Consider the following 24,561-nt stretch of genomic DNA (forward strand, 5'->3'; position numbering starts at 1 on the left):
ATCCGGACGAGTTGAGACCGGATTCGGATCCAGACGGTTTTCACGCACGAGACCGTTTACGTTTATATTTTGAGGTTTTGAAATTGCTTTTGGGCAAACACTGCCTACAAGTCTGGGGAAAAGAAACGAGATGCCACCCGGTCCACCTTCGATAAAATTCTAGTACAGTCGATGACATATGTAATGAACCCGCATCTAAACCACCACGAAATTCGGCTTTAGGACACTGAAGAAAAAGTACTTCACCAGTGAATGATGAGTGATGACTGTTCGAAATTAAGAAATTAGAATGTTTTACAACATCTAGATACATATTTCAAAATATCGATATAAGGAAGAAAGTGTTTCGGTAAGCAGTTCACAACAACTAATAACATAACTAAAATACAGAATGTAGCAGAAACATGTAACGGTTTTTAATGTGAAACAACTTTATTCTCCTTTAATTCGATGTTTACATAAATACTGCTTTAAAACGAAGTTTGGAATTTATACTGCAATGAAGCAAGAATAAATCTTTTTTTACAATTCACATTTTCCTATAAGAAATATAAATACAAAACTTTATGTGGGTACGGTTCGCATAATACATCTTTGTAAATTTTTATTCCTCTATCAAAAGTCTTTTTATAACCGAATTACAGAAAAGAATTATTAAGTTTTACACTTATCTAATTAAAGACCATTAATTGTATTTTTATTTTAAGTTAACTATAAATTCTTTATTTACAATAATTTATAATTTGTTACAAAGGTTTTACAAACTAAAATTGAGACCAAATTAATTCAAAGATTTTTATCCTAAAACATCGACTTAAATTTTAAAACCAATTTTAGATCTACAGTGAGACCCCTTAATTCAAACATGGGTTGATCCGAATGTTCAATAACAAACCTCCAGTAATTCAAACATCAAAATTCTACATTTAAAATTATGTTATTACATGTTTTAATTTTTTTTAATTTCTACTCGTAGCTTCATTGTTTAAATCAAATTAATGTTTGGCGTATTTGTACTATCTTCTATAGTTTAAAATCATAGGTGATTATATCCAGCTCTGATACATCCTGTAGAATAATTGGTTGATTAAAAATAACCAAATAAATAATTTTTGAGTTCACATTGTTACACATTCTAAAAATTATAACAAGAAATAATAGTTATTTATGATACTCCCTATAAGTGTACTAATAAGTCCTCAAGAAAAGGTTTAGTACTGGTTTACACCAAAAGCCGGTGGGTTGAGGTGGTAGGTACTTTACTAAAGTGACTTTTTTTAATAACACAAAACTTTCTCGAACTCCTCTTAATTACTATTTCAATTCGTTTTATAATTTATTTTTAAAAAGTATCGCAAAGTAATGTTATTTTTGGACCTTTTTCAATATGGATGATATTTTCCATGCTAAGAATTAAGTACTCTCAAGGTATATGTTAAATACGAATAGGTACATTAAACTTGCATTATATTAAATATCAGTATGAACTCAAAAATAACTTAAAAGTGAGTGATACTTTACCTCTCACTCGTCAGTTAAGTGATACCCTATTTGTTTAAAATGGCCATAGTTTAAGATGTTAAAGATGTTGGATAATAGTATAGATAGCATTGTGCTAAGCCCATAGATTGAGTGAAACGAAGCCGAAGCTCAAAAAAACTTTCTATGCTGCATGATATATACTATTTTATCTTGAAGCAAATCACAAAAAAACAAAAAGTTGGACTTTTTAAAGTTAAACGAGGATTTTGCTAATCTTGATTTTGACATTTGTCATCCATCCATAATAATTTTGTTTTAGGAGGCTTCTTTAATAAAGATAATGTAATTATTAAATAATACGTGTATAACTATTGATAAATAAATCGTGATTTTACTGTGTAAATGCTTCAAATGACCAACACATTTGACTCGGTCGAGCCGCCCCTATAGACATTTCAACTCCTAGGACGTATTTCGACTCTGTTCACAAAAAAGGCACTTCAACCGTTTCTTTAAAGAAACACAAAGACGCCATTTTCGAGTGCTTGAATTGTTTTATGTTTTTATATGCAAGTCTTTTAAAAACAGAATCCAAATATTACTTTTGTAATAATCCGTAAAAATGGTTTTCATCATCTGAGTAATTTTAAAATAAATCAAGTTAGAGGTATTTTTAAAATAACCGCTTTGTGTGAGATAGTAATTAGGCTCGTTTTAAGGCGTAAGCCTGAATTCATTTGTCGTCCCCTGTACTCGAGGGATGATGTAATTAGTGTGTGGCTTTCCCAAAGTAAAAAAAAAATAATTAACGTAGTAACTCATTTGGGCCAGGAATATTTCAATCGATGGTGGGAAACTTGCTAAGTTGGTAACATGATTAACTGGAAGGCGGACTGACTCTTGTAATGGTTTTATATATCTTCTCATTAATTTTAGTTAATTTGTTTTTCGATCGATCTCGCCGTCGCGGTCTATTCTTTTATTACACGTCGATCAGCCTTTCTTTACGCCAAACTGTAAAAGCTCTCCATGAGCCCCATCATAAATTACCACGGAAATCTTCCCAACACCTGTCCCATAAAACAATAAAGAGCAGCATATACTTCCGTCGTTCGGACACTTTCTAACTCCTAGGCCAATTAACAGAAAAAAACAATGAATATCCCGCGAAAATCTGAAAATTTAATGGCGTACAACATCGACATTTCCACCCATGAATAATGGAGCTTTCCCGGGTATGGGATTAAGACGTCGCCGCATTGAGAATAATTTATATTGACAAATGAGGTGTCAGTGCTGCCACTACAAATGTCGAATACAAATGTTACACCAATGGCTCATTTGCAATTCGAAACGCATCGGCTTTCTGGGCTAGTTTTTGTCAGGGACGGCCTGCGATCCAATGGGACAAAAACGCGACCATCCGCGAGTTCGTCCACCTCTCATCCCTCTTAATTAAACGGAAACAGCACACAAAAAAGTCCCTACTTTTTTTAAATCAATTTTAGCCGCTTCCTGTAAAAGATGAAAAAATATTATGGATCATGTTTTGATTTTTTCGTTGGAGGAATCAATCGGACGGCAGATTGATTAATCCGTCATGACAGTGCCGACTACCGGAAAATTGCATATTTTGCTTGTGAAAAATTACGAACAAACATAATAAAACGTATTTTCAGCGTTTAATAACGATAATTATCGGAATTTATTATAATATTTTCTTTAGTAACGTGTAATTTCGTTGTGGGATATATCAGATTTGAATCGCAGCCGTACGGGAGATTAATGGTCGAGGATTGTCCCAGAACCCATCTGGTCGGATGGAAACTTGTTTTGTTGCAATTAAAAAGGCATAAAAGTATTTTTCTTTTTTTGGCCATGATGATCTGTAAGGTAATAAAACAACAGTTTTATCTAAAACTTATTGTAACGGATTTACCAGCATCTTTGCTAGTCAAATCCGAATGCAATAAGGGCACCCGATAGTAATCGTGTTTTGCACCGACAACCACAAATTAATCTCTGCAAAAAAACTAGGGAAATAAAATGCTTTGGTCTCACGCTTTACGCCCAATTAGTCTTCGCTTACTTTCTTCGACATTTTCCTCGTGGCCGGTGCAAGAAGTGGATAATAAAAAAACTGCGGTAATAAATAAAATTAGATGTGTTATTAAAGAAATTAATGATTCGTTAACCTTTTCAAGTAAGACCAAAAGGAAATGTTGAGTCGTTCACCTACTGGAAATTAGGGACGTGCTGAGGTAAAATCGTGAAGATTCTCATCGCTTTTACTTAAATTGTTAACATTTTGTTTACGCGGTGGTACAAATTACAATACAAAAGTGGCCGCTGTAAACACCCTAACCCAACTTTAATGATATTTTGGCTTTTAAAATTTAATTAAGCTCATGAAATGAATGTTATTCTTTTAATCTGAAATGTCAGTGTTGTCTTCGCTACACAACTGACATGTTCTTTTTCAAAATTCCATTTTTCTTAATTACCAAGCCCGGAACTGTAACATTTACTAATTGAAGATGTCATGGGGGAAACCTTAAGCCAAAGTTCCGATCTACGACATATTACAAAAATTAAAACTTTACAACCAGAAACATGTTACTGTAACAAGTTGCCACGCGAAATAAGTAAAACTGTTTACAAATCCAACATACCTACATACATTATATTAATTTGTGCTTTTTTTATTAAAACATTTTTTCAAACTTACGAAATTTTCAATAAAAATTCTTACTGTATCAATAAAAATAAGGGCGTTTCCAAAATAATTTAACTTCCATTAAACAATAAAAACAAATATGAACATCCACCACACATGCAGCATTACTTAATTAAAAACTTTCGGCTCTTTTCAAAGGAATTCGGTTTGAAACTGATTAAATAGCCAAAAGAAACAATTTGTTTTCAGTTAAAATACTTAATAGTCCTTAAAAATGAATAAATGTTTTATGAATCATGCAAAAAGGTTTTAGTTAGAGGAAATGTTTAAAGCCTGACGCAAAAAGAGGGCTTTTCATATTATAACAGTTTATTTTGTTTTGCCTTCAAAACAATTCAAAGTGTTTATAGGTATATAAATCTTAACAAAAAATAAAACTCAAAAAAACTCAGACTTTACTAGTTTTTTCGCGGATTATGTCTTAAAAATTTGAATAGGAAAGATACTTCAGATAACCAACCATATTGTATTGGAGGGTTTGAGTTTGTCCTTGCCCCCAAGAGTAAAGTCTGGATACACCCGTTACTTGACCATAAAAACTCGTTGCTCTTTCAAAAATTGAAACAAAAGTTTTTGAAACTAACAAGTAGTTAGTTTACCAAACTGGTATTTAAAATTTTTATAAAGTAAAAGTCCAAAAAGCAAAAGAGTAAAAATAGTCCTCTTCCAAGATCCGAGTAAAATGCCAAAATTAAATAAAAATTATATATTTGTATCCATTATTTTTACATATGTATTCAGTAGATAAAGAATTTATTGCTTATCAAAAAGCTTAAAGAATACATTTGACTACCCACATGCATTTTCCTATAAATTAGAATTTTGTAATTGAGATTTCATTATTGTGTAAATGTGTATATTGAAGTAATTCTTCTACAATTTCGTCATTTCAAGTTTTGCAGAATGATTGCTTTCTTATTAAACATCATCAGCATTCTTGCCTCCGTAGCCCCAAATTAAAATTTTTCCCTCCAATATTTCTTAAATATTAAATTGTTGACCTTGTTCGATGTCGGAAGCCCGGATCAAATTCAAAGCACCTGTCTATTAAACGCATTCCCTTCAATTATTTCAAGACACGATCGGAACGACAAAACTGGGCCAACGAAGAGGAAAATGACCCATCCGTCGCCGGGTGTCCCTTGAGGCTTGATATCTAGACATTTACGTAAAACTAAATGTTATCTAGAACTAAAATGTGAACAAGACCTCCCTTGCAACGCACATACGCACTCATAGTTAAGCAATTCTGGTAACAAAACGCCCGTCGATAGCTCGTTAGTGGATCAGGTCAGATGTCAAAGGTTTTCAGTTCCCTATAATTAGTACATCGCGTTGCCACGAGCGCCGCTGCTGAATACCCCGGCCATGGATGGTGTTGGAACCCTCCGTATGTCCATAATTTATACACGTTGACTCATTTTAATTGATAGGATCTGCGCCGCGATCCCGAAAAAGCGAAAACCCGACCAAAGTTCACTGACATCCTCAATATCTCGGTTTTACTTTAATCACAGGTTAATCTCCAGCCCCTATCTCATTTTTGGATCAGTTTTGACATTTTTACAATAGATAATCACCGGTTGAACTTTTACATTTGGAAGTTAACACACAACGTTTCAATGATAGGTCCATCTGTTGACTTTTTTAGAATATTTTGTGTCTTCAGATCACAATACACGAGTGTGGATAGTGGATGGCGTGCTTCACTTAACACAGGCTTTGTAATAATAGCTTTTGCGTTTGATCTGTTATGACTTTTAGAGCCACTGGCCACTAGTAGTGTCGGGACGGAGAATAATTATACTGCGCTAATGGCCGGTTTACAGAAAGAAATCAAAGAGGCTGAAGCGGACGACGCCATCTTGGACGGTTTTCAGACGGGATATTGCTGATATCATAAAAAACTAAACGTAAATAAGAAGAAAGATAGACCAAGTCGTTAAAAATGGCAGGTGCTCGACGCTTTTTATACATACACTCGCAGCTAGAACCTCCTTAAATACATGGTAGCAACCATAAGTCAGTCCCAGAACTTTTGACAATACAAAAGAAACAACGCATTTTTGTAAATTTACTTTAAATTGTTGGTATACACTATAGGTGATTTAAAAGTGCTTTTTTCAGCCTCCGTCTAAAATTAGTGATTTTCCAATCGTCCAAATCGTCTTGAAAACACCCATTTGCGTGTCTAGGCAGGAAAATAAAAACAGGGTTTTTAAATGAAAGTTTTTGTGTTGGTAGCACTGAGTGACACTGAAATGTCAAGTCTGTTTTGTACTTTTTGTTACAAAATCCACTGCAAAGTCCACTGCCACTTTTCATCCAAGATCCAACCCTAAAACAGCCTTTTAGAAGTCTGCAAAAAATTCTCGTCGTATTTCTACACCATTTCACTGCACACGACATTTTGACCGAAAAGTCGAATCAGAATGAATCGAATTTTAAGAAAATTTGCAGAAGCCCATTTCTTCAACAAATCATATTCTGTCCAATAACGATTGGACGACTTTTCTGGCAATAAATTTTGAATTGCAGCATCTCCCACATTTTGGATATGCTCTGGCGTATCTTGTGTATCCATTTTCAACGAATGCAATTGAATTTTCTTCTCAAAAGTCTCAATTACTTTACAAATGTCATATTATTACTTTAAATTTAAATCATTACACCGTGGAGTAAGCGAGTAAGTGCTACCAATAGAAGAAAAATCTATTTCCTACCCGTAGAAAATTTAACAATAAATAAATTTGTTTTAATTGAAAAATGTTGCACTTGCAAAATGACAGTTTCTGACCTAGTAATACAAATAACTATTTTTGGTTTGGTAGTTTTTACAGACTCCTCGCAGGTGGACTACAAGGATCCGAAAAAGTATGATGATATAACATTTTAAAATTGAAAATTCATACAACTTCATGATATTAATAATTGGTACAAGAGTAAAGTTCATAACATAAATCAAACAGGCTTTCCTATTAAAGACAGGAAGCATGTTGAGAAAATGTAAAAAATAACGAAAAAAATAGAAGTACCTAGGAAAATTAGGAACAAAAAATATAGTTTTCCATGATACAACTAATATCAAAGACTCTAAACTATGAAAATAAACAAATTGAAAAACTTCGATTCGAGCTTCGAACTGATGATTCATGTTATTGTCCGATGACCAAGATTTTGATTTTTGCTTATTAGACACTATGCCTGGATAAAAACGCATTCAGAGATTTTTAGTGTGTTAAAAGTATTGTATGTATAAATGACCAATTTGATGTCCACAGTGGAACGAATAAAGTTGTGAGAAACGTAAAAAATGGAGAAGAAAAACCGTTGTCAATTTTTTAATGTTATGGATTAATTTTAAATTGCTAGTAATTTAGTGTCATATGAGAGCAGTATTTTATTTTTCTATAACGTCATTAATTTTTAACCCACCCGTTATTATTTTGTTAACCTTTTGCGTATTGATTTATTCGAAATCTCGAAGATCAAAGAGGAACATATTGCGTGTCTTTGGTCTAAAATCGTAATGAAATCGAATCGTATCAGTTTAACTTTAAACCCAGCCCAACCTCAACTTTTGAGCAACATCCCCAAGCCATGTAAATAATTTCAACGCTAATTGAATGATTGATGACCGTATGTGTTAGGCCCGAATCGATTCGTTACCTGCACGAGACCACACAAACTTTCGACTTTTGCGACAAGTTCATCCTAGAAATCCTAAATAAAAGCGACGCCGTTCGATAATCACAAAGTCGAGCTGAATTCACCAAAGAAAACACAATATTTATCATTTAATGTTTAAAATATTTATTTTTCACGCTGGTTTCTTGTGAACCGCCGTTTCGGTATCGATTAAGCTATAATTTATAAAGTATTGGGGCGAATGCATGTTTCCTTTCGATAAATATAAAATTGAAATAAATGCGTAAAGAAGGAGGAGTTGAATATATCATGCGTCTCGAGAGTATTCATTATTTAATAATTATTGCCTGCAAGTCACAATTTATTGGAAGCCAAACTCGGTGAAAGGGGGTGGGATTTTTTCTCCAACACGATACGCAAAATCTAGCAAACATAAAAATGAATTAAGACACTGGATTTTTATACGACTGGCAACATCGCATTTATAAAATTAGATTGTAAGATTAAAAATTTAACGCTTTTTAGTATATTGTACCATAATATTAGAAGGTGGCATTTCCGGGCAAAGTATCATAATTTATGCAAAATATATCTATCATATCTATATTTTACAGTCGAGTAAAATTTTAATGAGTACAATATTAAAATTAATACAAATTTTTGCCATAAAGTTGTTCAAGTTGAGATTAAATTTGAATAAAGTTTTACGAGTAAATATAAGTATTGGTCATTGGTAGTAAATCTAATTGAGTAGTGCTTCACCTTGCTTCTAATTCGAATCCGCGAATAATTTATTGGCAGGTTAATGTGTTTAGTAAAATGAGAAATCAGTTAGTTGAAATTGATTTCTTTAATTACGCATTTAAACGATGATTTAGTGTCAAATGAAATACCATTTATATGTCCGAAGAGTGTTAAATAAATAATGGTGGGGTTCCTTGGTTTTATTTATAAATGATGAAGTTTAAAGGAAGCGGCATTTGTCCAAGATCTAATTATACCCAGTCGTAATAATCAATTCAAATAAACATACAGTAGTTAAATAATTCACCACCCGCTAAACGACGGATTAAAAACAGTTTAACGTCGACAATGATTTAATCGTCAGCGCAAATCGAATCGATCAAAACTCGATTAACGGAAAAAATCCGTTAGATTCGGCGCTTTTCCTTCGGAAAAAATCGTCGTGTTAACAAGCCGCAATTAGCTTACATAATTGAATTAATTCGAAGCGCAATTAAAGAGTAATTGCCCCAGACGCGGCACCTTTTCCCCGTGTTGTCGCGCGACTTCTGCGCCAGCCTGTACTAATTACGAACACAATTTATGAACCATGCAGCCCCAGTTGTACGCTAATGGTCAATTAGGAAAGTGCTAATCTTGGTTCTTTATGGACGCCACCCCGACGACGGCGTCCATAAATAATATCGAGTGGACAGAGTGGAGGCTCCACGAACAGATTCTGACACCACTGTTAGAGGCGACAGCGACTCTTGAAAATAACAACAAACCATTTATATTTCACTATTTTCAGTTAAACTTAGGTGTTTTTTTCATTCTCGTTCGATATTTTTAATCAACAGTATACCTGTTACTTGGTAAAGAAAAAGAAAACTAAAATATTAATACGAGTAGAGCGTTTCCTTGAACATTTCTAAAGTTTACTAAAGTGCTAAATATTGCTTTTCTTTTACACTGCTATATACTTTTGGTTTCTTTTACTACGTATCCAAAACATAATTTTACCATAGTTGGCAAATTATCATATACATATTTGATGACCTTGGTGCAAGAATTGGGCAAATCCATTTTTCGCAAAAAAATTGCAAATAATTTTAAAAATATATCATTGACTGTAATATTTCATTTTTTGACTGCTTCTCTAACGCATTTAACGTATATAACATAAAACTGATCAAATATTTCACTTTTGTAAACTTGTTTTTAAATAAAAAGGTTTTTTCATTTTTCCAACAATTTTAAAAAGTGGACTTGTCCGGTTCTTGCACCAAGACCTTCATTTATATTGTTTGACATCTTTATGTACATATGCACAAAAAAAATACATTAATATAATAATTTGAAAGACTGCAAATTGAGTGTTATTAACAATGTAAACCTTATTTTTTGTTTTTAGTAACACGTTACTTGTATTTATTAACAAGTCTTTAAAAATATTCGTTAATTATATCGCGTGAAGACTTTGAATGTTCACTGATATTAAAGTCCATTATTGAATAAAACCTTCCTCTTGTAATCCCAAAATAATACAGTTTAAGTTACTTTATCAATTCAAGCAATTTTAATAGCAAACACAATGTCTCCAAAAGCCACATGGCCCTTGATTTCTTTTAGAAACTCTACATTGGTGCCCATCAATTGTTCCAACTACGAAGCTTTTGGTCATTTATAAACATTTTGTTTAAATTTACATGATAAGTTGTTTTTTTTTTAATAAAAATTTAACTGAAACGAGATAAAACCTCTGGTAGACCTACGACTATTGTGTGTATATTTTAAAAGATGGTTTTGAGATCAAATAGGCCACAAAGATATAGGAATCTACTTTGTAAATAAGATACACTAGTGACAACTATAAAACAATGAAACCAAAGAAATTTTTGTCAAAATAAAAGTATTTTATTTCAAAATTTTGCTAAAAGAAGAACTTGGCAACCGAAAACCAATAGTTAGTTTATTCTGGTAGTATTTAGGAAAACATCAAACAAGAATATGAAAAAAATGTACAGACTGTCATTAAAAAAAATACAATCAAAAAATTGTTTATTTATTTATTTATTTATTCTGTAATGCCTTTTATGGCGTAGAACACGTCAAAAAGAGAAAAATACGACTATACACAATTATACAATACACTGGCAGACACGGAATTTTAGACATCAAATTTATGACAGTTCAGAAAATGTCAATGCAAGCCACGCTTTATTGTCATTATGATTGACGTTTGAAACTAAAATTTGAAAGTTTTAGTTGAAATTTATTTTTGGCGTCGATTTTCCGAAACAATAATGGCAGCAATACGGGTTTTTATATAAGATCAAAAAATTATTTTGATTTGTTGTCATTTTTTCTCTCTCTCAGGATAAAAATTACAAAGATTTTTTCTCTAAATTGCAATTCAAAGGTATTATTCGGTGGTGATCTTGGTATTTGTTCCATGTTTGCAATAAATATTTAAAAAATGTTTAACTGATCAATCGAATTATTAAATTATGCATTTAACTTCAAAATTTCCTTTTTATTTTTCCGAGGCATTATTAGTTTTTTAATTGAAATAATGTGATGGCAAAGAAAACTAAAATGAACTGCTGACCTTTGACGAGTTCTGGATGCAACAATAATTTACGAGTAATTCGGCGAATTTCGGTCTCCGGTTTCAAGTGTCGAGGGAATCGCCGAATCAGCAAAAAAATTGAGATTCGCCGAACTACTAAATTACATGTTTTGGTATATATCGAGCGATCAAGATAATTTGTAATCGAGTCATCGTTGCATCCGAGAACGTATGTCTGTTTTTGAACTATCTTCAAGAGAAACGTCAAATAAAATGACAAGTCGTAAGGTAAATCAGCAAAATGGGCTGGAATTAGTCGCCGACATATTATAATACGAATAGGACCGCTCTTTTTTGAAGGTGAATTATAAATTTAGTTATTATAATCATCACCTTTTTGATCATCCCATTTTACCATTCGACTTGTCATTTTACTTGACATTTTACAGACATACGTTTTCGGATTCAAAGATGAGTCGATTACAAATTATCTTGATTGCTCGATATATAGCAGCCAGAAATCGTCAAAAGTCGTCAGCTCTTTATTTTATTATTCCTTTTCATCACCTTATTTCTATTAAAAAACTAATAATGCCCCAGAAAATTAAAAATAAAATTTTGCAGCTAATTGTAATGTTTCAAGTAATCAGTTAAAACAATTTCAATTATTTATAATTTGAAATTTAGAAAAAATCTGTACAGCCCTTTTACCAACAATTCTTGGAAATTTAGTCTTCGAAACACAATAATAAAAAAATAGCAGGCCACGCAGCAGCGCCTTGCACCAGAATTCTTGTAATTTCGACGCCAATAGTAACATTTTGTTCCAGTCTGTCATAAATATCTGCACTGTGTCATATATTATAACAAATTACAAGACCGGCTGTTGCAAGCTTGCTGCCCCTTGCAGCTTGCAGGTGTATCAACCAAGAAATTAAAAAAAAAACAGTCACGTGACTAGTTCCACACCAATCGTCCTGCTGAATTCCCTTTGCTTCTTATTTTAGATCTTTATCTCTGCAAAGTCTATCTACATGATCGAATGAGTTAATTAAAAAGTATAGCCTTATGTACACAAAAACGAGATCATTGAATAGTAATATGAAAATATGACATTCCATGCTGGTAGTTACCCGTCCTGACGGGCAATTAATCTAATGCGTAGGTAATTCTGCGTAAAAATTGTTGGCAAGTTAAGTCCGTGATGAATGTTTGCTTGCATTTCCTCCGACTTATAGATGGTACTATTAATTACGCGTACCACGTGGAAGTGGTACCAATTGACAATGGGATCGATCGCGTTGCCCTGTGGGAAGTAATTTTTTCGTTCCTTTGTCCGAGCCTCCTTAACAATAATAAAAGAAAGGCCATAATAATAATATGTATCGAATTAATAATTGTAGGCATGAAATTCGAAATTGCGCTCGGTCCGTTGCCCAGGCAAATCTTGACAATCATTAATTGTTATTTTATTTAACGATGATAATCCGAAACGCGCTTGGTCTACTGCATTTTACAGTATGCTGCCAGGTGAATTAATGATGGTAAGAACAGTAGCTGAGTTAATAAAAGAATAAGTAGATGAATGGAATCTCAAGTCTTCATTTGATTTCAATTTCCTTTTTTTATGCGCTTTTGTTATGGAATTCATTCTAGCGAGCCGACTGAGAACCGACAATTTTGACACAAATCTATTTTCTTTCTTTTTCAAACTTTCTCAGCTGCGGGACATTTTCTGTAGTATTTGCGAATTGGCGGAACGAAGAAAAAGAAATATTTCAGTAATCAGACATCTTGCCCCGCATCGAGAAAATTCACTTTAAATGTTAAATAGCATCCGGGTTTTTAGTTTAATGATCCTTCTTACATAATGGCTCGGTACTCTTGGATTTTATAGCGGGGCAATTAACATTTTTTTATTTATTTACTGTTTATGTTAGCAAATCGTAATTAGATCCATATTTTATAATATTAAAAGAAAAATTCAAAGTGCCGCTATCTTCCTTTAATCAACCTGTTATTACAAGGGATATTAATGTCATTATTCTTGCAGAAGAGCTTTGTTGTTCTTGCATCTGATGGAAACTTAAGTACTATTGGGGGAAACGAATAAAGTGCAGTTTCCATCAAGATAACACTAAAATTATTAAAGCTATTTTTCATCTCACCTAATTAAGAAATGAAAGCATTAGAAGCACTAGAAATTAACTGACTTCATTTCCAACAAAGTTACACAAAATGCACTTTACGCTAATCGCAGTCATTCATAAAATTTTAGGTCAGGGATTTGCAAAAAAGCAGAAATATTTCAAGTGTCATTACATCAACAAAATAAATAATTAAATTTTGTTTTTTCCAACTTTAGTTTGTATTAGTTAAATGTTTAAAAAGTGGGTTGAGTGCTACCCAAAAAGTTTTAGAGTAAATTATAGTAAAAATTAATAAGAAGGGTAAAAAGAAAGTTACAAAACATTCATTACTGAAACTACCTTTATACGAATTTTCTTGTATTAAACTTTAGTAATTTGTATGTATGCAATTATGTGTTCAGCGTTCTTTTTATACCATATGATGTTTATAATTTCGTTAATCTGTTGGGCATAAAAGATATACAAAAAATAATGTTAAAAGTAGCAAAATTTACTAACCAGTACTAGGTAATACTATTTCAACAGAGCGGTTAATAAGAGACAGCCTTTTTTTTACATTAAAATAATAATAATACAAATAATAATTTAAAAACTAAAAAATGCTCTATTTTAAAAGAAATCCTAACAGATTCTTGAATAATAAGGAGAAATATGAGACTTTTTAAATTGACACATGACACCACTTTACATATCCAGTTAACAGTGTTAACAATTTTACCTAAGTTTGAAATTTTACCTACGAAAAAAAATTCCTCAAGTTAAATTTTGTTAGTTAACAAATAACTGCAAGTTATTATTAATGACATTTGTTTAAAGTTTTTCTCTATCTATTTTCTTTATTTATAGTTATGTGCCAAGAAAGTACTATACCTATTACACCTTCAAAATTGTTTCTTATTTTAATAGAGATTATTCCATATGTGGTGGCGAACTGACAGTGACAGAAAAGACACTTGGAGTGCGCCCACTTGGTTAAGATAAAAAAATACATGGGCGTACTTTTTTTCTCTAAAAATTTTGAAGACAAGGATTGTTAGGAATATCATTTTTGAAAATTCTTTTCATGCGTTAACAATATAATTTGTTCATCATTCTTCATCTTATGTATGAGTACCTACTTATTATAATTTTTTAAAGAATAACAGTGGTTTTGAAGTATTCTTTCATACGACGCCTATGAACAATATTTTTTTTAATAGTAAACATGTGTTTAATGTCAAAATTCAGTCATTTTTGACAACGTCAGTTCGCCACCAGATTTGGAACAAGCTCTATTTCTTAAATCAGCAACAAACTAATTATATAATTAACTAATTAACATTAAATGGGTAGGTAAATTTTATGTATGAAAATTCAAATAGAGCTATGGTTATGCTCCCAGTGCATATGCCAATTATCACTTCTTTAGAATATTTAACACTAGAATATGTTTTCTTGCTCATACATAAAATCAACTTTAGTATTTCGAGTAACTTTTTTTGATTAAAACTTTTGAATTTAATGTAAAAATTTTTGCAAAATAATAGCATGTAAAGCAAGCGTTTTATGTTAAACAAGTAGACAAATAACTAACTAAAAGTAAAAACATCAGAAAATAACAAAGAAGGTACCATCACAAAAATGTGTTTATTATTGTCCTCTAAGAATTACTTATTGAATAATATTAAAATTGCGACTTTGAGTCTATGTGGATTATTAACAAAATTTATAATAATGAAAATGTCTAGTAATTTGACATCGATTGAATTTTGCAAATGATTAAATTGTTTGGCGTATATTGTTGTTATAACACATATTTTTGCAAAACAACGGCGCCACGAATGCCAGTATGCGTCATAAATGAATAATCCCTGGCTCAACTTTAAACCTTGATTTCGAGCAATAAAAATAATTCATGCAAAACACTACCATGTAAATTTTTCAATAACGCAAAATAAAAACTCATAAAATTAATTTATTGTTCATTATTCGCCAAGAATTCGGCGAAATTAATTAGCATAAGTGCGAACTAGCAAACAAGCAATTTGTCAAAAAAGCGACATAACTTCCTCGTCGCGCTATCGGACCCACCTCGCCAAAGTATTTTTATCACAATATTAATTTTATCGAAACTTTTCGTCATATATTCAGGTGCCCAACGCGACCGGTAGTTGTAAAAGTCATTATCTGTCGTAAAACTACTAATTATTATTCGATAAGAGTCGATTCAGCTTTCCTTATCTTTACTGTCATTCTAATTACCGACGAATTTCAGGTAAAATCGGCGAAAGTCAAAGGGAATTATTAAGACGGTGACAGCAGCCGAAGACTGCGCTTTTCTGATTCTTAATAACCACAAACAAATTGCTTACAAGTAAATTATGTCGATGTAGTCGACTGCCGAACTATAAATATTTTATCCGTTATTAAAACTTCACAGCGATGTTAACCTCTCGTTACCTCACCGCTTTGTTCTTCATTAAAAGTAAATAAATTAAAACGCGGTGCTAAATAATGCCCGCTTTACCAGACGTAATCGTAATATTCGAAAAATTTAATTTGGAGCTGTGCCGCCCGGCCTAATCTAGTAAATCAGACACTGACCTGGGTTTGCGTTAAACCTAAACTGGCTGCTAATTCGGCCCTTTCGGGCAAGGCCAGGTACTGCGTTCTTTGAAACCGCCGGTTCAACTGCTGAAGCTGAAGACTTGAATAGATTGTTCTCGGTTTCCTCATCTTCTTGCCCTTGCCGCCGCCCGACGGCCTCTCCAACGATAAACACTTTTCTGCAACAAAATTATTTGTTTGAACAGCGAGAAGAAAAAGTTTCCGAACAACGTTACGCCCATCCGCTGTGATTAAGATCGTGGACTTAATGAACTCTTGGAAAATATTTAAATAAATTTTAGTGTGGTAGCTGGCAGTGGCGAAGCTTTTAAATTCTCAAGTTTCGGAGTATTTTTGAAAGCCGGGTTAAAAATTTATTAGGATAAATCAATGTAGTATGAATGATTAATGTAAATTGTTGGCATTGATTTATTGATAAGGTGGATTTCAGAAGTGTTTGTCGGTGTTAGGAATTGCAAATAAAAGAATTTTAATTATTATTATTTATTTATTGGCGACGCCTCTTGTCCTTTTGAACGACAAGTTTGGATCTAGGTCGGACTAAAACTAGTTTTTTGGCACTTGATAAAGATGTCAAGTAGAAGAAATAAGGCTTTGGTAATATGACACGTTTCACCGATTTAAATCAGGAGTCAGATGTAAACAATAACAACATTTATGCAACTAGATAGATTACGTCCAATTTAGTGTAACGAGCGAAGCGAGTCTGCGAAAACAGCCACAAGTTGTTAAATGTTAAAAAATAATATACACTTTCTGGCTGTTTTAAAATATATTTTGTTATAACGGATGTTTATAACTTATATAGTTGGCGACGAGTGTGTTGTGAACAGACCACAATTTTTAATACGCCCAACGAGGTGTCAAATGACAGATTAATAACTTTCAATACGATGATTCGTTCACAATCAAACAAACATCAGAAAAAATTAAAAGTGAGTTTGTTAAAAGTATATTACTTTATATCAAACACTAAAGTCTGTTTTTTTTAATGGAAATGCCAAACAGTCTTAACGTTGGCATCACTAGTAAATTCATTCATGGTAATTTTAATAAAGGAAGTTGGCAGTTCCGGTTTTTTGAATTAATTTGAAAACAATGTCATTAAACGTCAACACAAAAAATCGTCTAAGAAAATTTAGAGACGAGACACCAAAAAAGGAACAAATTCGGTACCGCTAACAGTTTTTAGAAATTTGGAAACGAATAGTTCGCAAGCAGAAAGTTACAAAAAGGGCCCGTTAAAATGTAAACAGGTTTGCTAAACAATTTCAATTTTTAGCAAGAAATTGACAAGAATACAAAATAAGCATAAATGAGAAAGAATCACAAATCTCTTGTGCATCGTTTTTGAGGAACGAGTTAAAAAAGTAACAATTTTGAAACTACAGCTAAAGAAGAATTTATAAAATGCATCAACTTTGAGCTCATTTCAATTAATTACACACATTTATTGCCAATCATCATAATACCTATTTGCATCTTTTGCTAAATAACTTTTTTCTGTTTATACATCCTTTTTCTTCAAAGTTTTTGTAGCAAGATCCTCATTTTTGTCACAACATTGTACTTACTTGCGGTGTGTCAAACAGACACACATTCATTAAAGTCAAAATTTTGACAACATGTCAAATTGAAAACATAACCATAATTTTTTAACAAAATATCTAGGGACAAAAACAAAGAGCAAACAAAATTTGTGGAGACAAGCTGCTACCAATTATTTCACCAAAATTTTGACTTGGTAATTTCCATTTAAAGAAAAAACATACTTTACTAGTCACACAAAAGTCTGCGTTTGCCATTAAAAACTATGTTTTTTTTCAATGTATGTGAATTTTATGAGAATTTTTCTACTATTCCTCATAATAAATTTTAATTAATTAATATTAATATATTATTAATATGTGCTTTAATATGTATTTATTAACAGCGTAATACAATAACTGAAAAAACTTACATATCTATACTTTCACGATTACCAACACTATGAAAAATAATGAAAAATTTTCACACTTGCACAAAATATTAAATTTTAATTCAATAGTAAATAAGGCTTTGAATCAGCCTTTTTATGTAGAGAGTGCTACTAATAAATCACACTTAAACATTTGTTTGATGAGCATGGCTCTCGGGTTGGAACATTCATTTCTCAGTGGTCGAACTTTCCCGGACTTACCTCATGGAAAAGTGAAATTAAACTTTTAAAAGTTTTTGTAGGTAGGTACTCCTGTAGTCAGTGTCCATTTGCTTTTTTACTTAAAAGTAAAAATACCAAAAATATATAAACTAATATTTATATAAATATCTAGAGAGTAACTAAAAGATAAGTAAAAGATTTGTTGTGTAAATACAAAAGCTTGTGATCAATCTTTTAATTATTTTTCACTTCTTTGTATAAATTTGTTTTTTTTTTAAATATCGAAATCACCACAAAACAACGTTTGATTACTCTGTCTTGTATGCACAATATCTTCTGAGAAATTATACTTTTCTCGTCTTTTGTTAGCAAGAATTAGATATAATAATAATTTTCAATTATATTGCCCTTTTCGAAAGTAAATATTTTATAAGAATCTGATAAGATTCATTTTTATACCTGTCTTAATTTAAAAATAAAAAATAGAGATTTGTATTTCTATATTTTGACAAACGTGTAGAATTGTAAATATTCATAATATAAAATCAAGAGTCACTAGTAAAAATTAGAGTTTATTGCTATTAAAGATATCCGTTATTAATTCATTACAGAAGAAAATAAGAACAAAAGTCAAGACACCTTATGTTTTGTTTAAATAAATGTTAACTCGTGTTTGGCTAACCAACTTGGCATCATCAGAGATACATTACCATTCGTATGCTTCTTTTACTGTATTACTACAAAGGAAAAATCTAAGTTCATTCAAAACTGATTGATGATTTAAAAAATCAAATATTTAAAACATACCTCTAAGCAAAAAATAACCTTTTCTTGTTATTATTGGGAAATGTATAACAGCACTTGTGAGAAAGTCTTCTAACTTTGAACTAAAATACATTTATAAAATGTCAAATTTCCACTTTGAGTTGTATACATTTTTATACTTTGAGTCTATCCGCTATAAAATGATAGATTTGCACTTTGGATTAATTACATTTGAACTTTTAAATCAACCCACTATAAAATAGTATAAAATGTCAGAATTGCACTACGAACCTACTGCGTATTGCGTATTTGTGTGAACCATATTTAAAGAATGTGATAAGTCTGCTATTTTCCTCCAAAAATGTGAAATATTATTTTTTGTGTAGTAGTTTTCAACCATCTTTTAAATGTTTTTATTTTTACAACAAATTTCTATTAAGAATAAATAAAACCCGTATTGAGTTTGCAAGAGGAAATAATTTTATCTTTGATTTTACTCCAAAACTGCAAAGGAAAAAAAGTTTTTGCTTTACTTGAAACCAGAAAATCCATAATTAAAACTTTATTATTCTAACTCAGTAGAAAGAAAAGTTCATTTTTCTCTTGATTTGTAAGTCCTATCACATTGGCGATTTTATTATTTTGACAATGATGTCACTTTGACAAAATGACTTAACACATGTTAAATAACAAAAATGTTTGTGAAAAACATAATTTTAATAAACAGCAACTCAAAGAAACAGCTTTAAGGTAAAAACCAAAGTCATTTTTAACAAGAACTATCATTATTTAATTAATAAATTAATTGTCAAAGTGACATATAGTTGTCAAATAATTAAAATCGCCAATGTGATAAGACTTAAAAAGCAAAGAAAAATTATTCCAAAATCAAAAGAAAAATGAACTTTTCTTTCTACTGAGTTAGAATAATGAAGTTTTAATTACAGATATGCTGGTTTCAAGTAAAGCAAAAACTTTTTTTCCTTTGAAGTTTTGGCGTAAAATCAATGATAATTTTTTTTTCCTCTTGTAAACTCAATTCGGGGACATACTGTAGGTATTTATTAAGTCCGATTTCTAGAAACATATTTAATGGAGAGATAAATTTAAATCTTAGTTAAACCCTAGTAACAACAATCATAATAATTTTTAACTGAGTTTTAATCGTACCAGAAATCAGTTTATTTTTCTGTTTTCTCTACAAGATTATTACTCACACTAGAACAACACATTTTGTTAGAAGCGACCTAAAGGTTTTCCAAATGCATTTCCCATCAAAAATTTCAAGTACCTAAACAATTGTGCGTATGTGTAAAATATGAGCTTTGTTAATCCCTTTAGCTTAATTTCGCTGGGATTAAAAAAGGGCTAGACCACAGTAAAACAGTATGAATAATTCCGTATAGGTGCGCCAGTGATTGGACGCAGTTAATGATGTAAATTAGCTATAACGCTGTATACAGACAATTGTCACAAGATATCCATCAATAAACACCTTGTTAATGGCAGCACTCTATTATATTTCAGCAGCATTGAAAGATCTTATCGACTTGTAGTATCATTCTATAAACTCATCGAATATTCCGAGTTATAATACAATTCATTTTCGGCGGCTTATCGGTCATTTGATTGATGTACATACGTTCCATAAATTGAATTTTTACATATGGACTAATTTCAGAACGTGTGGGAATATTTGAATATTTTATCAGAACGGACGTGCTGGAAGCGCTCGATTTGTCCACTTCGAGGGCTTTCAATGTCACTTAAAAGTAGATTAAAAAAGTGGCGATTAATATAATCAAATGTCCTCAAAAATGATGAAAAAATCACAACAGAAAATCGATCCATCCTTTTTACATTAGTGGAAATTTATTTGAGAATATTCCTCTAGAAAGCAAACTGCATATAATGTTGGTAAAATTAGTGAGCATAACAGCGATATGAATGAACAAGGTGATATTAAGCAAAAGTGGCCTTTGACGCATATTTATTATTTACGGAAACGTTGATTAATTTTCACATAAAATTTTACACCGTATTTAATCTGTCAGACAACACATGCGTTGATGCACACATTTGTGGCTTGAGCCGAAATTTGTAACAAACGGAGAGATAACATTTTGATTTATTTTATTGCTGACTTGTAGCAGTTTATTTGTTACATGTGATTTACTGTCGCCAAAAATGATTTAGTGGAGGCGCAGATTACAATCTTTAAAGTTTGGTAACATGAAACAAAAATAGCAAAAAGAGAAAAAAATATCATATATACGTATGTACATGTATATTTTTTTCGAATTTTAAATTTATACATCTTTACTTTATTTTGCATCATTTTTCAAATGCCGGTAAAGACTTTTTGTTATTTAAACAAAGTAGAATTAAAATAGATCCATTCGGATTTTAAGTCTAGTTTAATTTTCCAAGTCCATAAGCCCATCAACTAAACAAGAACAAGAATAATACTTCTACAGAGCAATCAATTGGATAGATAACACTTGTAGGTAACACTAAAATTTTATAAATTATCTTTCGTTATTATTTAAATAACTGCAGGTACTATTAAATAAAACATAATTTGAAATAACAAACATTTCAACCATTAACTGTTTAGTTTTGAAGGTTTAATTGTGTGGTAACTTTGTTATATCTAGATTAAGTTGTTTAAAGAAAACGTGTAAAATGTTCCTAATTATTAATTTTCAAAATATGACGTATCTAACCATCCAGATAAAAAGGTATATTTTAGCTCATTTTTTACTAGGAAAACTATTCTATAGGATCTTAAACAAAACCTGGCAAAAATAAAACTACAATATTTAACTCCCGATGTCTATCTATGCATCTTTCAACGGTATTGTAGCATAATTATTCTTGTTCAAAAAATTGATGGTTTTTACAAAATCTTGATATTTAAATGACAACACAAAACAAATTCTACCTATTTAAAATAACAACAAAATTTTTACAATTTTACGTCAATGCTAAATGTTATGCTTGAAATGTAAAAACGTGGTTACAGGAATAATTAGTGTTAAGTGTTTCTTGTAACTTAAACTTGATGCATAAAATACATATTGATAGTTTTTCGTTTGTTGATAAGAAAAAACTGACCAAAAATAAAACTAAACGTGTTATTTGCGTGTTTTTAATAAAACTGCATTAAATTTTTGGTTATATAAGCTTTCATAAAATGAGTATTTTAATACCTACTCTACCTAAACACCACCGTAGGATTTTGAATTACTATTTAATTTTTTTTTAATTAACTAACAAAACCAAATGATAAAACATCTTAGTACTAAAATCAAAAAAACTGTATTTTATTGTCCGTGCAAAGTTGCATTATTTGAAGAACTTCGAAAAAGACAAGATGCTAACCCTGATGCCAGTTTGATGTTTTTGTAATGCGAGGAATAAGGCAAAATGTTTAAATAAAACATGAAGCGGTCCGTTTTTAATTTGGAAATTGAAGCAAATGAGTATACTCGCCCATATCGAGATAATAACCCATTCCGCAAACAACGGCCCTCAAATACACATTTCGCAAGCTGTCTACAAGTGATTTTCTTCTTCTTTTTATGGTCAATTTTTAATTCTTTAGTTGCAACGGTTCCGTTCTGTAATTTAACAAATTATCTTCAAAATTGGTGTTGAATTAGAAAGTAACAATAAACTAAGCATTTTTAATAGTAAACTGATTGGAGTTGTTGTAAAAAAAGAACCTTTACATATACACATCGAAGGACTTTTTTAGCTCACCGTTATTAATGACACTAGAACTAGAACCAAAGTTGTTTTTGCAATTATTACTGCAATTATTCGATCATTAGAAAAAATGTTATTAATTACGCGTCAATCCCGGTCAAAGATTATTATTTGACATGAAGTAGCGATTCAAATTGGCTAATATCATTAAATTTTCTTGCAAGAAAATATTTTTGCTTTAATTGGTAGCAGGTAATTAGGAGGAAAAGTTTATGTGACACGATTCCTAGAAAAATTAATTAAACTCGATCTATTTCGCAAGACTAGGACCACTCAATGCTCAAGACAGCTAAAATTTCGTAGTAAACGAGTTGTTTGAGTCGTTTCTTCCATAAAGTTAAAAATCCATAACTCTCGTGGGAATGTTGTGGCTGTAAATCAATAGTTTCCAGAGACACAACCGCAATACTATGCCATTTTTCCTTTCCGACTAATTATTTAAAATACGAGCGGCTCCTTTGCCAGCGATCGAATGTTTCATTCCTCCGGTATATAAAATGGCTAATTATTGCACAACTCAATTTGTATTCCTTAACATACCGTCAACATCTATGGCAAAACGAGTTAATTTGTCCAAGATTTAAATGCTGTTTATGCCAGAAATGATTCTATTTGCGACAAGACGCGAAATGCCACCGATCCGAACATGTGAAATTTGACACAAATAGTTCCAATTAAAAGACAACCAATTAATTCATCAATTTGTAATTATTTAATTGGTTAATCGCTTTACGCCAGACCTGCCGTAAATCTATATCAATTCCGGTAAATGAAGTCTTGAGGACGATTTTATAACTTTAATATTTGCCGTTTCACCTCTGATCTAATTATTATCTAGATGAGTACCGTAGGTACACAAATTATTATCGCCTGAATTACCACTTGTTGATTTGACAATACTGTTTCTAAACAACCGACACTAAAAGATATACTAGTGCTATAAAATTAACAACAATGATAAGACAATGTTTATTGACCAGTTACTATTTATTTAGAACTCCTATTTTCTAAATTTAATTAAGTTTGAACAAGTTTAACGACAAACACAAGGTTTTATAACATCGTCTACTTTAGACAATTCGAAATAACGTGTTTAAAAAATGATTTTTTTCTATTTTGCGATTTAAACAACGCTGTTAACGAACGCGTTTGGGTGCGTTAACAGCTTCTAACAGTGTGTTACTAGTGTATTTTATGTTTTAACGTTGTTGACAATGCCGTTGGAAGTAAAATGCTTTTAATAAACCTATACCATTTTCGAGAATTTTCAGGTAAACATAAAAAATCTTGAAAATTCATTTCCAGATTACCCACAATGGCAAATGTCAGTTCTAGTTGAATTTTTCATGAAAATATTGCTACGTGTCATCAACTGATGCAAAATTACAATTTTTGGTAAAAAAGCGGCAATAACAGATCAAAATAAAAAATAATATAAAATACTCATTACAGAAAACAATTAAAGCGATTGTTTGTTCCTCAACTCGCCGCTGCGACGCTTGTATTGGAATTTCAAGCTCTTGAATGAATATAGATGCCTTCTGCAACTCGTATTATAATATATTTGAAAACGTAGGGTGCACAAAAAACAATTATCATGCTAGTATTATTCTGCTCTGTCTTAGAATATTGATACTTAGTTTAGGATTATTTCCCATAAATTTTTCGAATAATCCATCAGTAGTTATAATTTTTAATGGTTAATTTGCTTATATTCTAACTTGCTAATATATAGTTATTTGAGGTAAACTTTTAGATTATAACATTAATAATAAATTTCTTTCAAATAAGTTGTACTATTATTAAATGAATTATAGAATAAAACAGATTTTACAATCACTTTTTGAAATAAAAATCCCTGCAAGATGTGAAATAGTGTTGAAAAAAATTCACTTTATGAGATGTATCCTTAACATACCTAAACGTTACAAAAGCAATAAATAAAAAAATTTAAATGCAGTTTATT

General features: G+C 31.2%; 1 protein-coding gene across 1 annotated transcript in view; it reads right to left on the minus strand.

Annotated features, from left to right (window-relative positions):
* The window catches only part of LOC123010442 (homeotic protein distal-less-like), a 51,893-nt gene that overhangs the window by 25,346 nt on the left and 1,986 nt on the right, over window positions 1-24,561 (minus strand). Inside the window, exon 2 of the mRNA XM_044407336.1 lies at window positions 15,896-16,077. Within this exon, the coding sequence (XP_044263271.1) occupies window positions 15,896-16,077 (182 nt within the window). The remainder of the gene's footprint in view (window positions 1-15,895; window positions 16,078-24,561) is intronic.

This window comes from Tribolium madens, unplaced genomic scaffold, assembly GCF_015345945.1.
Source record: "Tribolium madens isolate multiple individuals breed KSU strain unplaced genomic scaffold, Tmad_KSU_1.1 Scaffold_91;HRSCAF=231;Tcas5.2_LG7, whole genome shotgun sequence".
In the NCBI taxonomy this organism is placed as follows: domain Eukaryota; kingdom Metazoa; phylum Arthropoda; class Insecta; order Coleoptera; family Tenebrionidae; genus Tribolium; species Tribolium madens.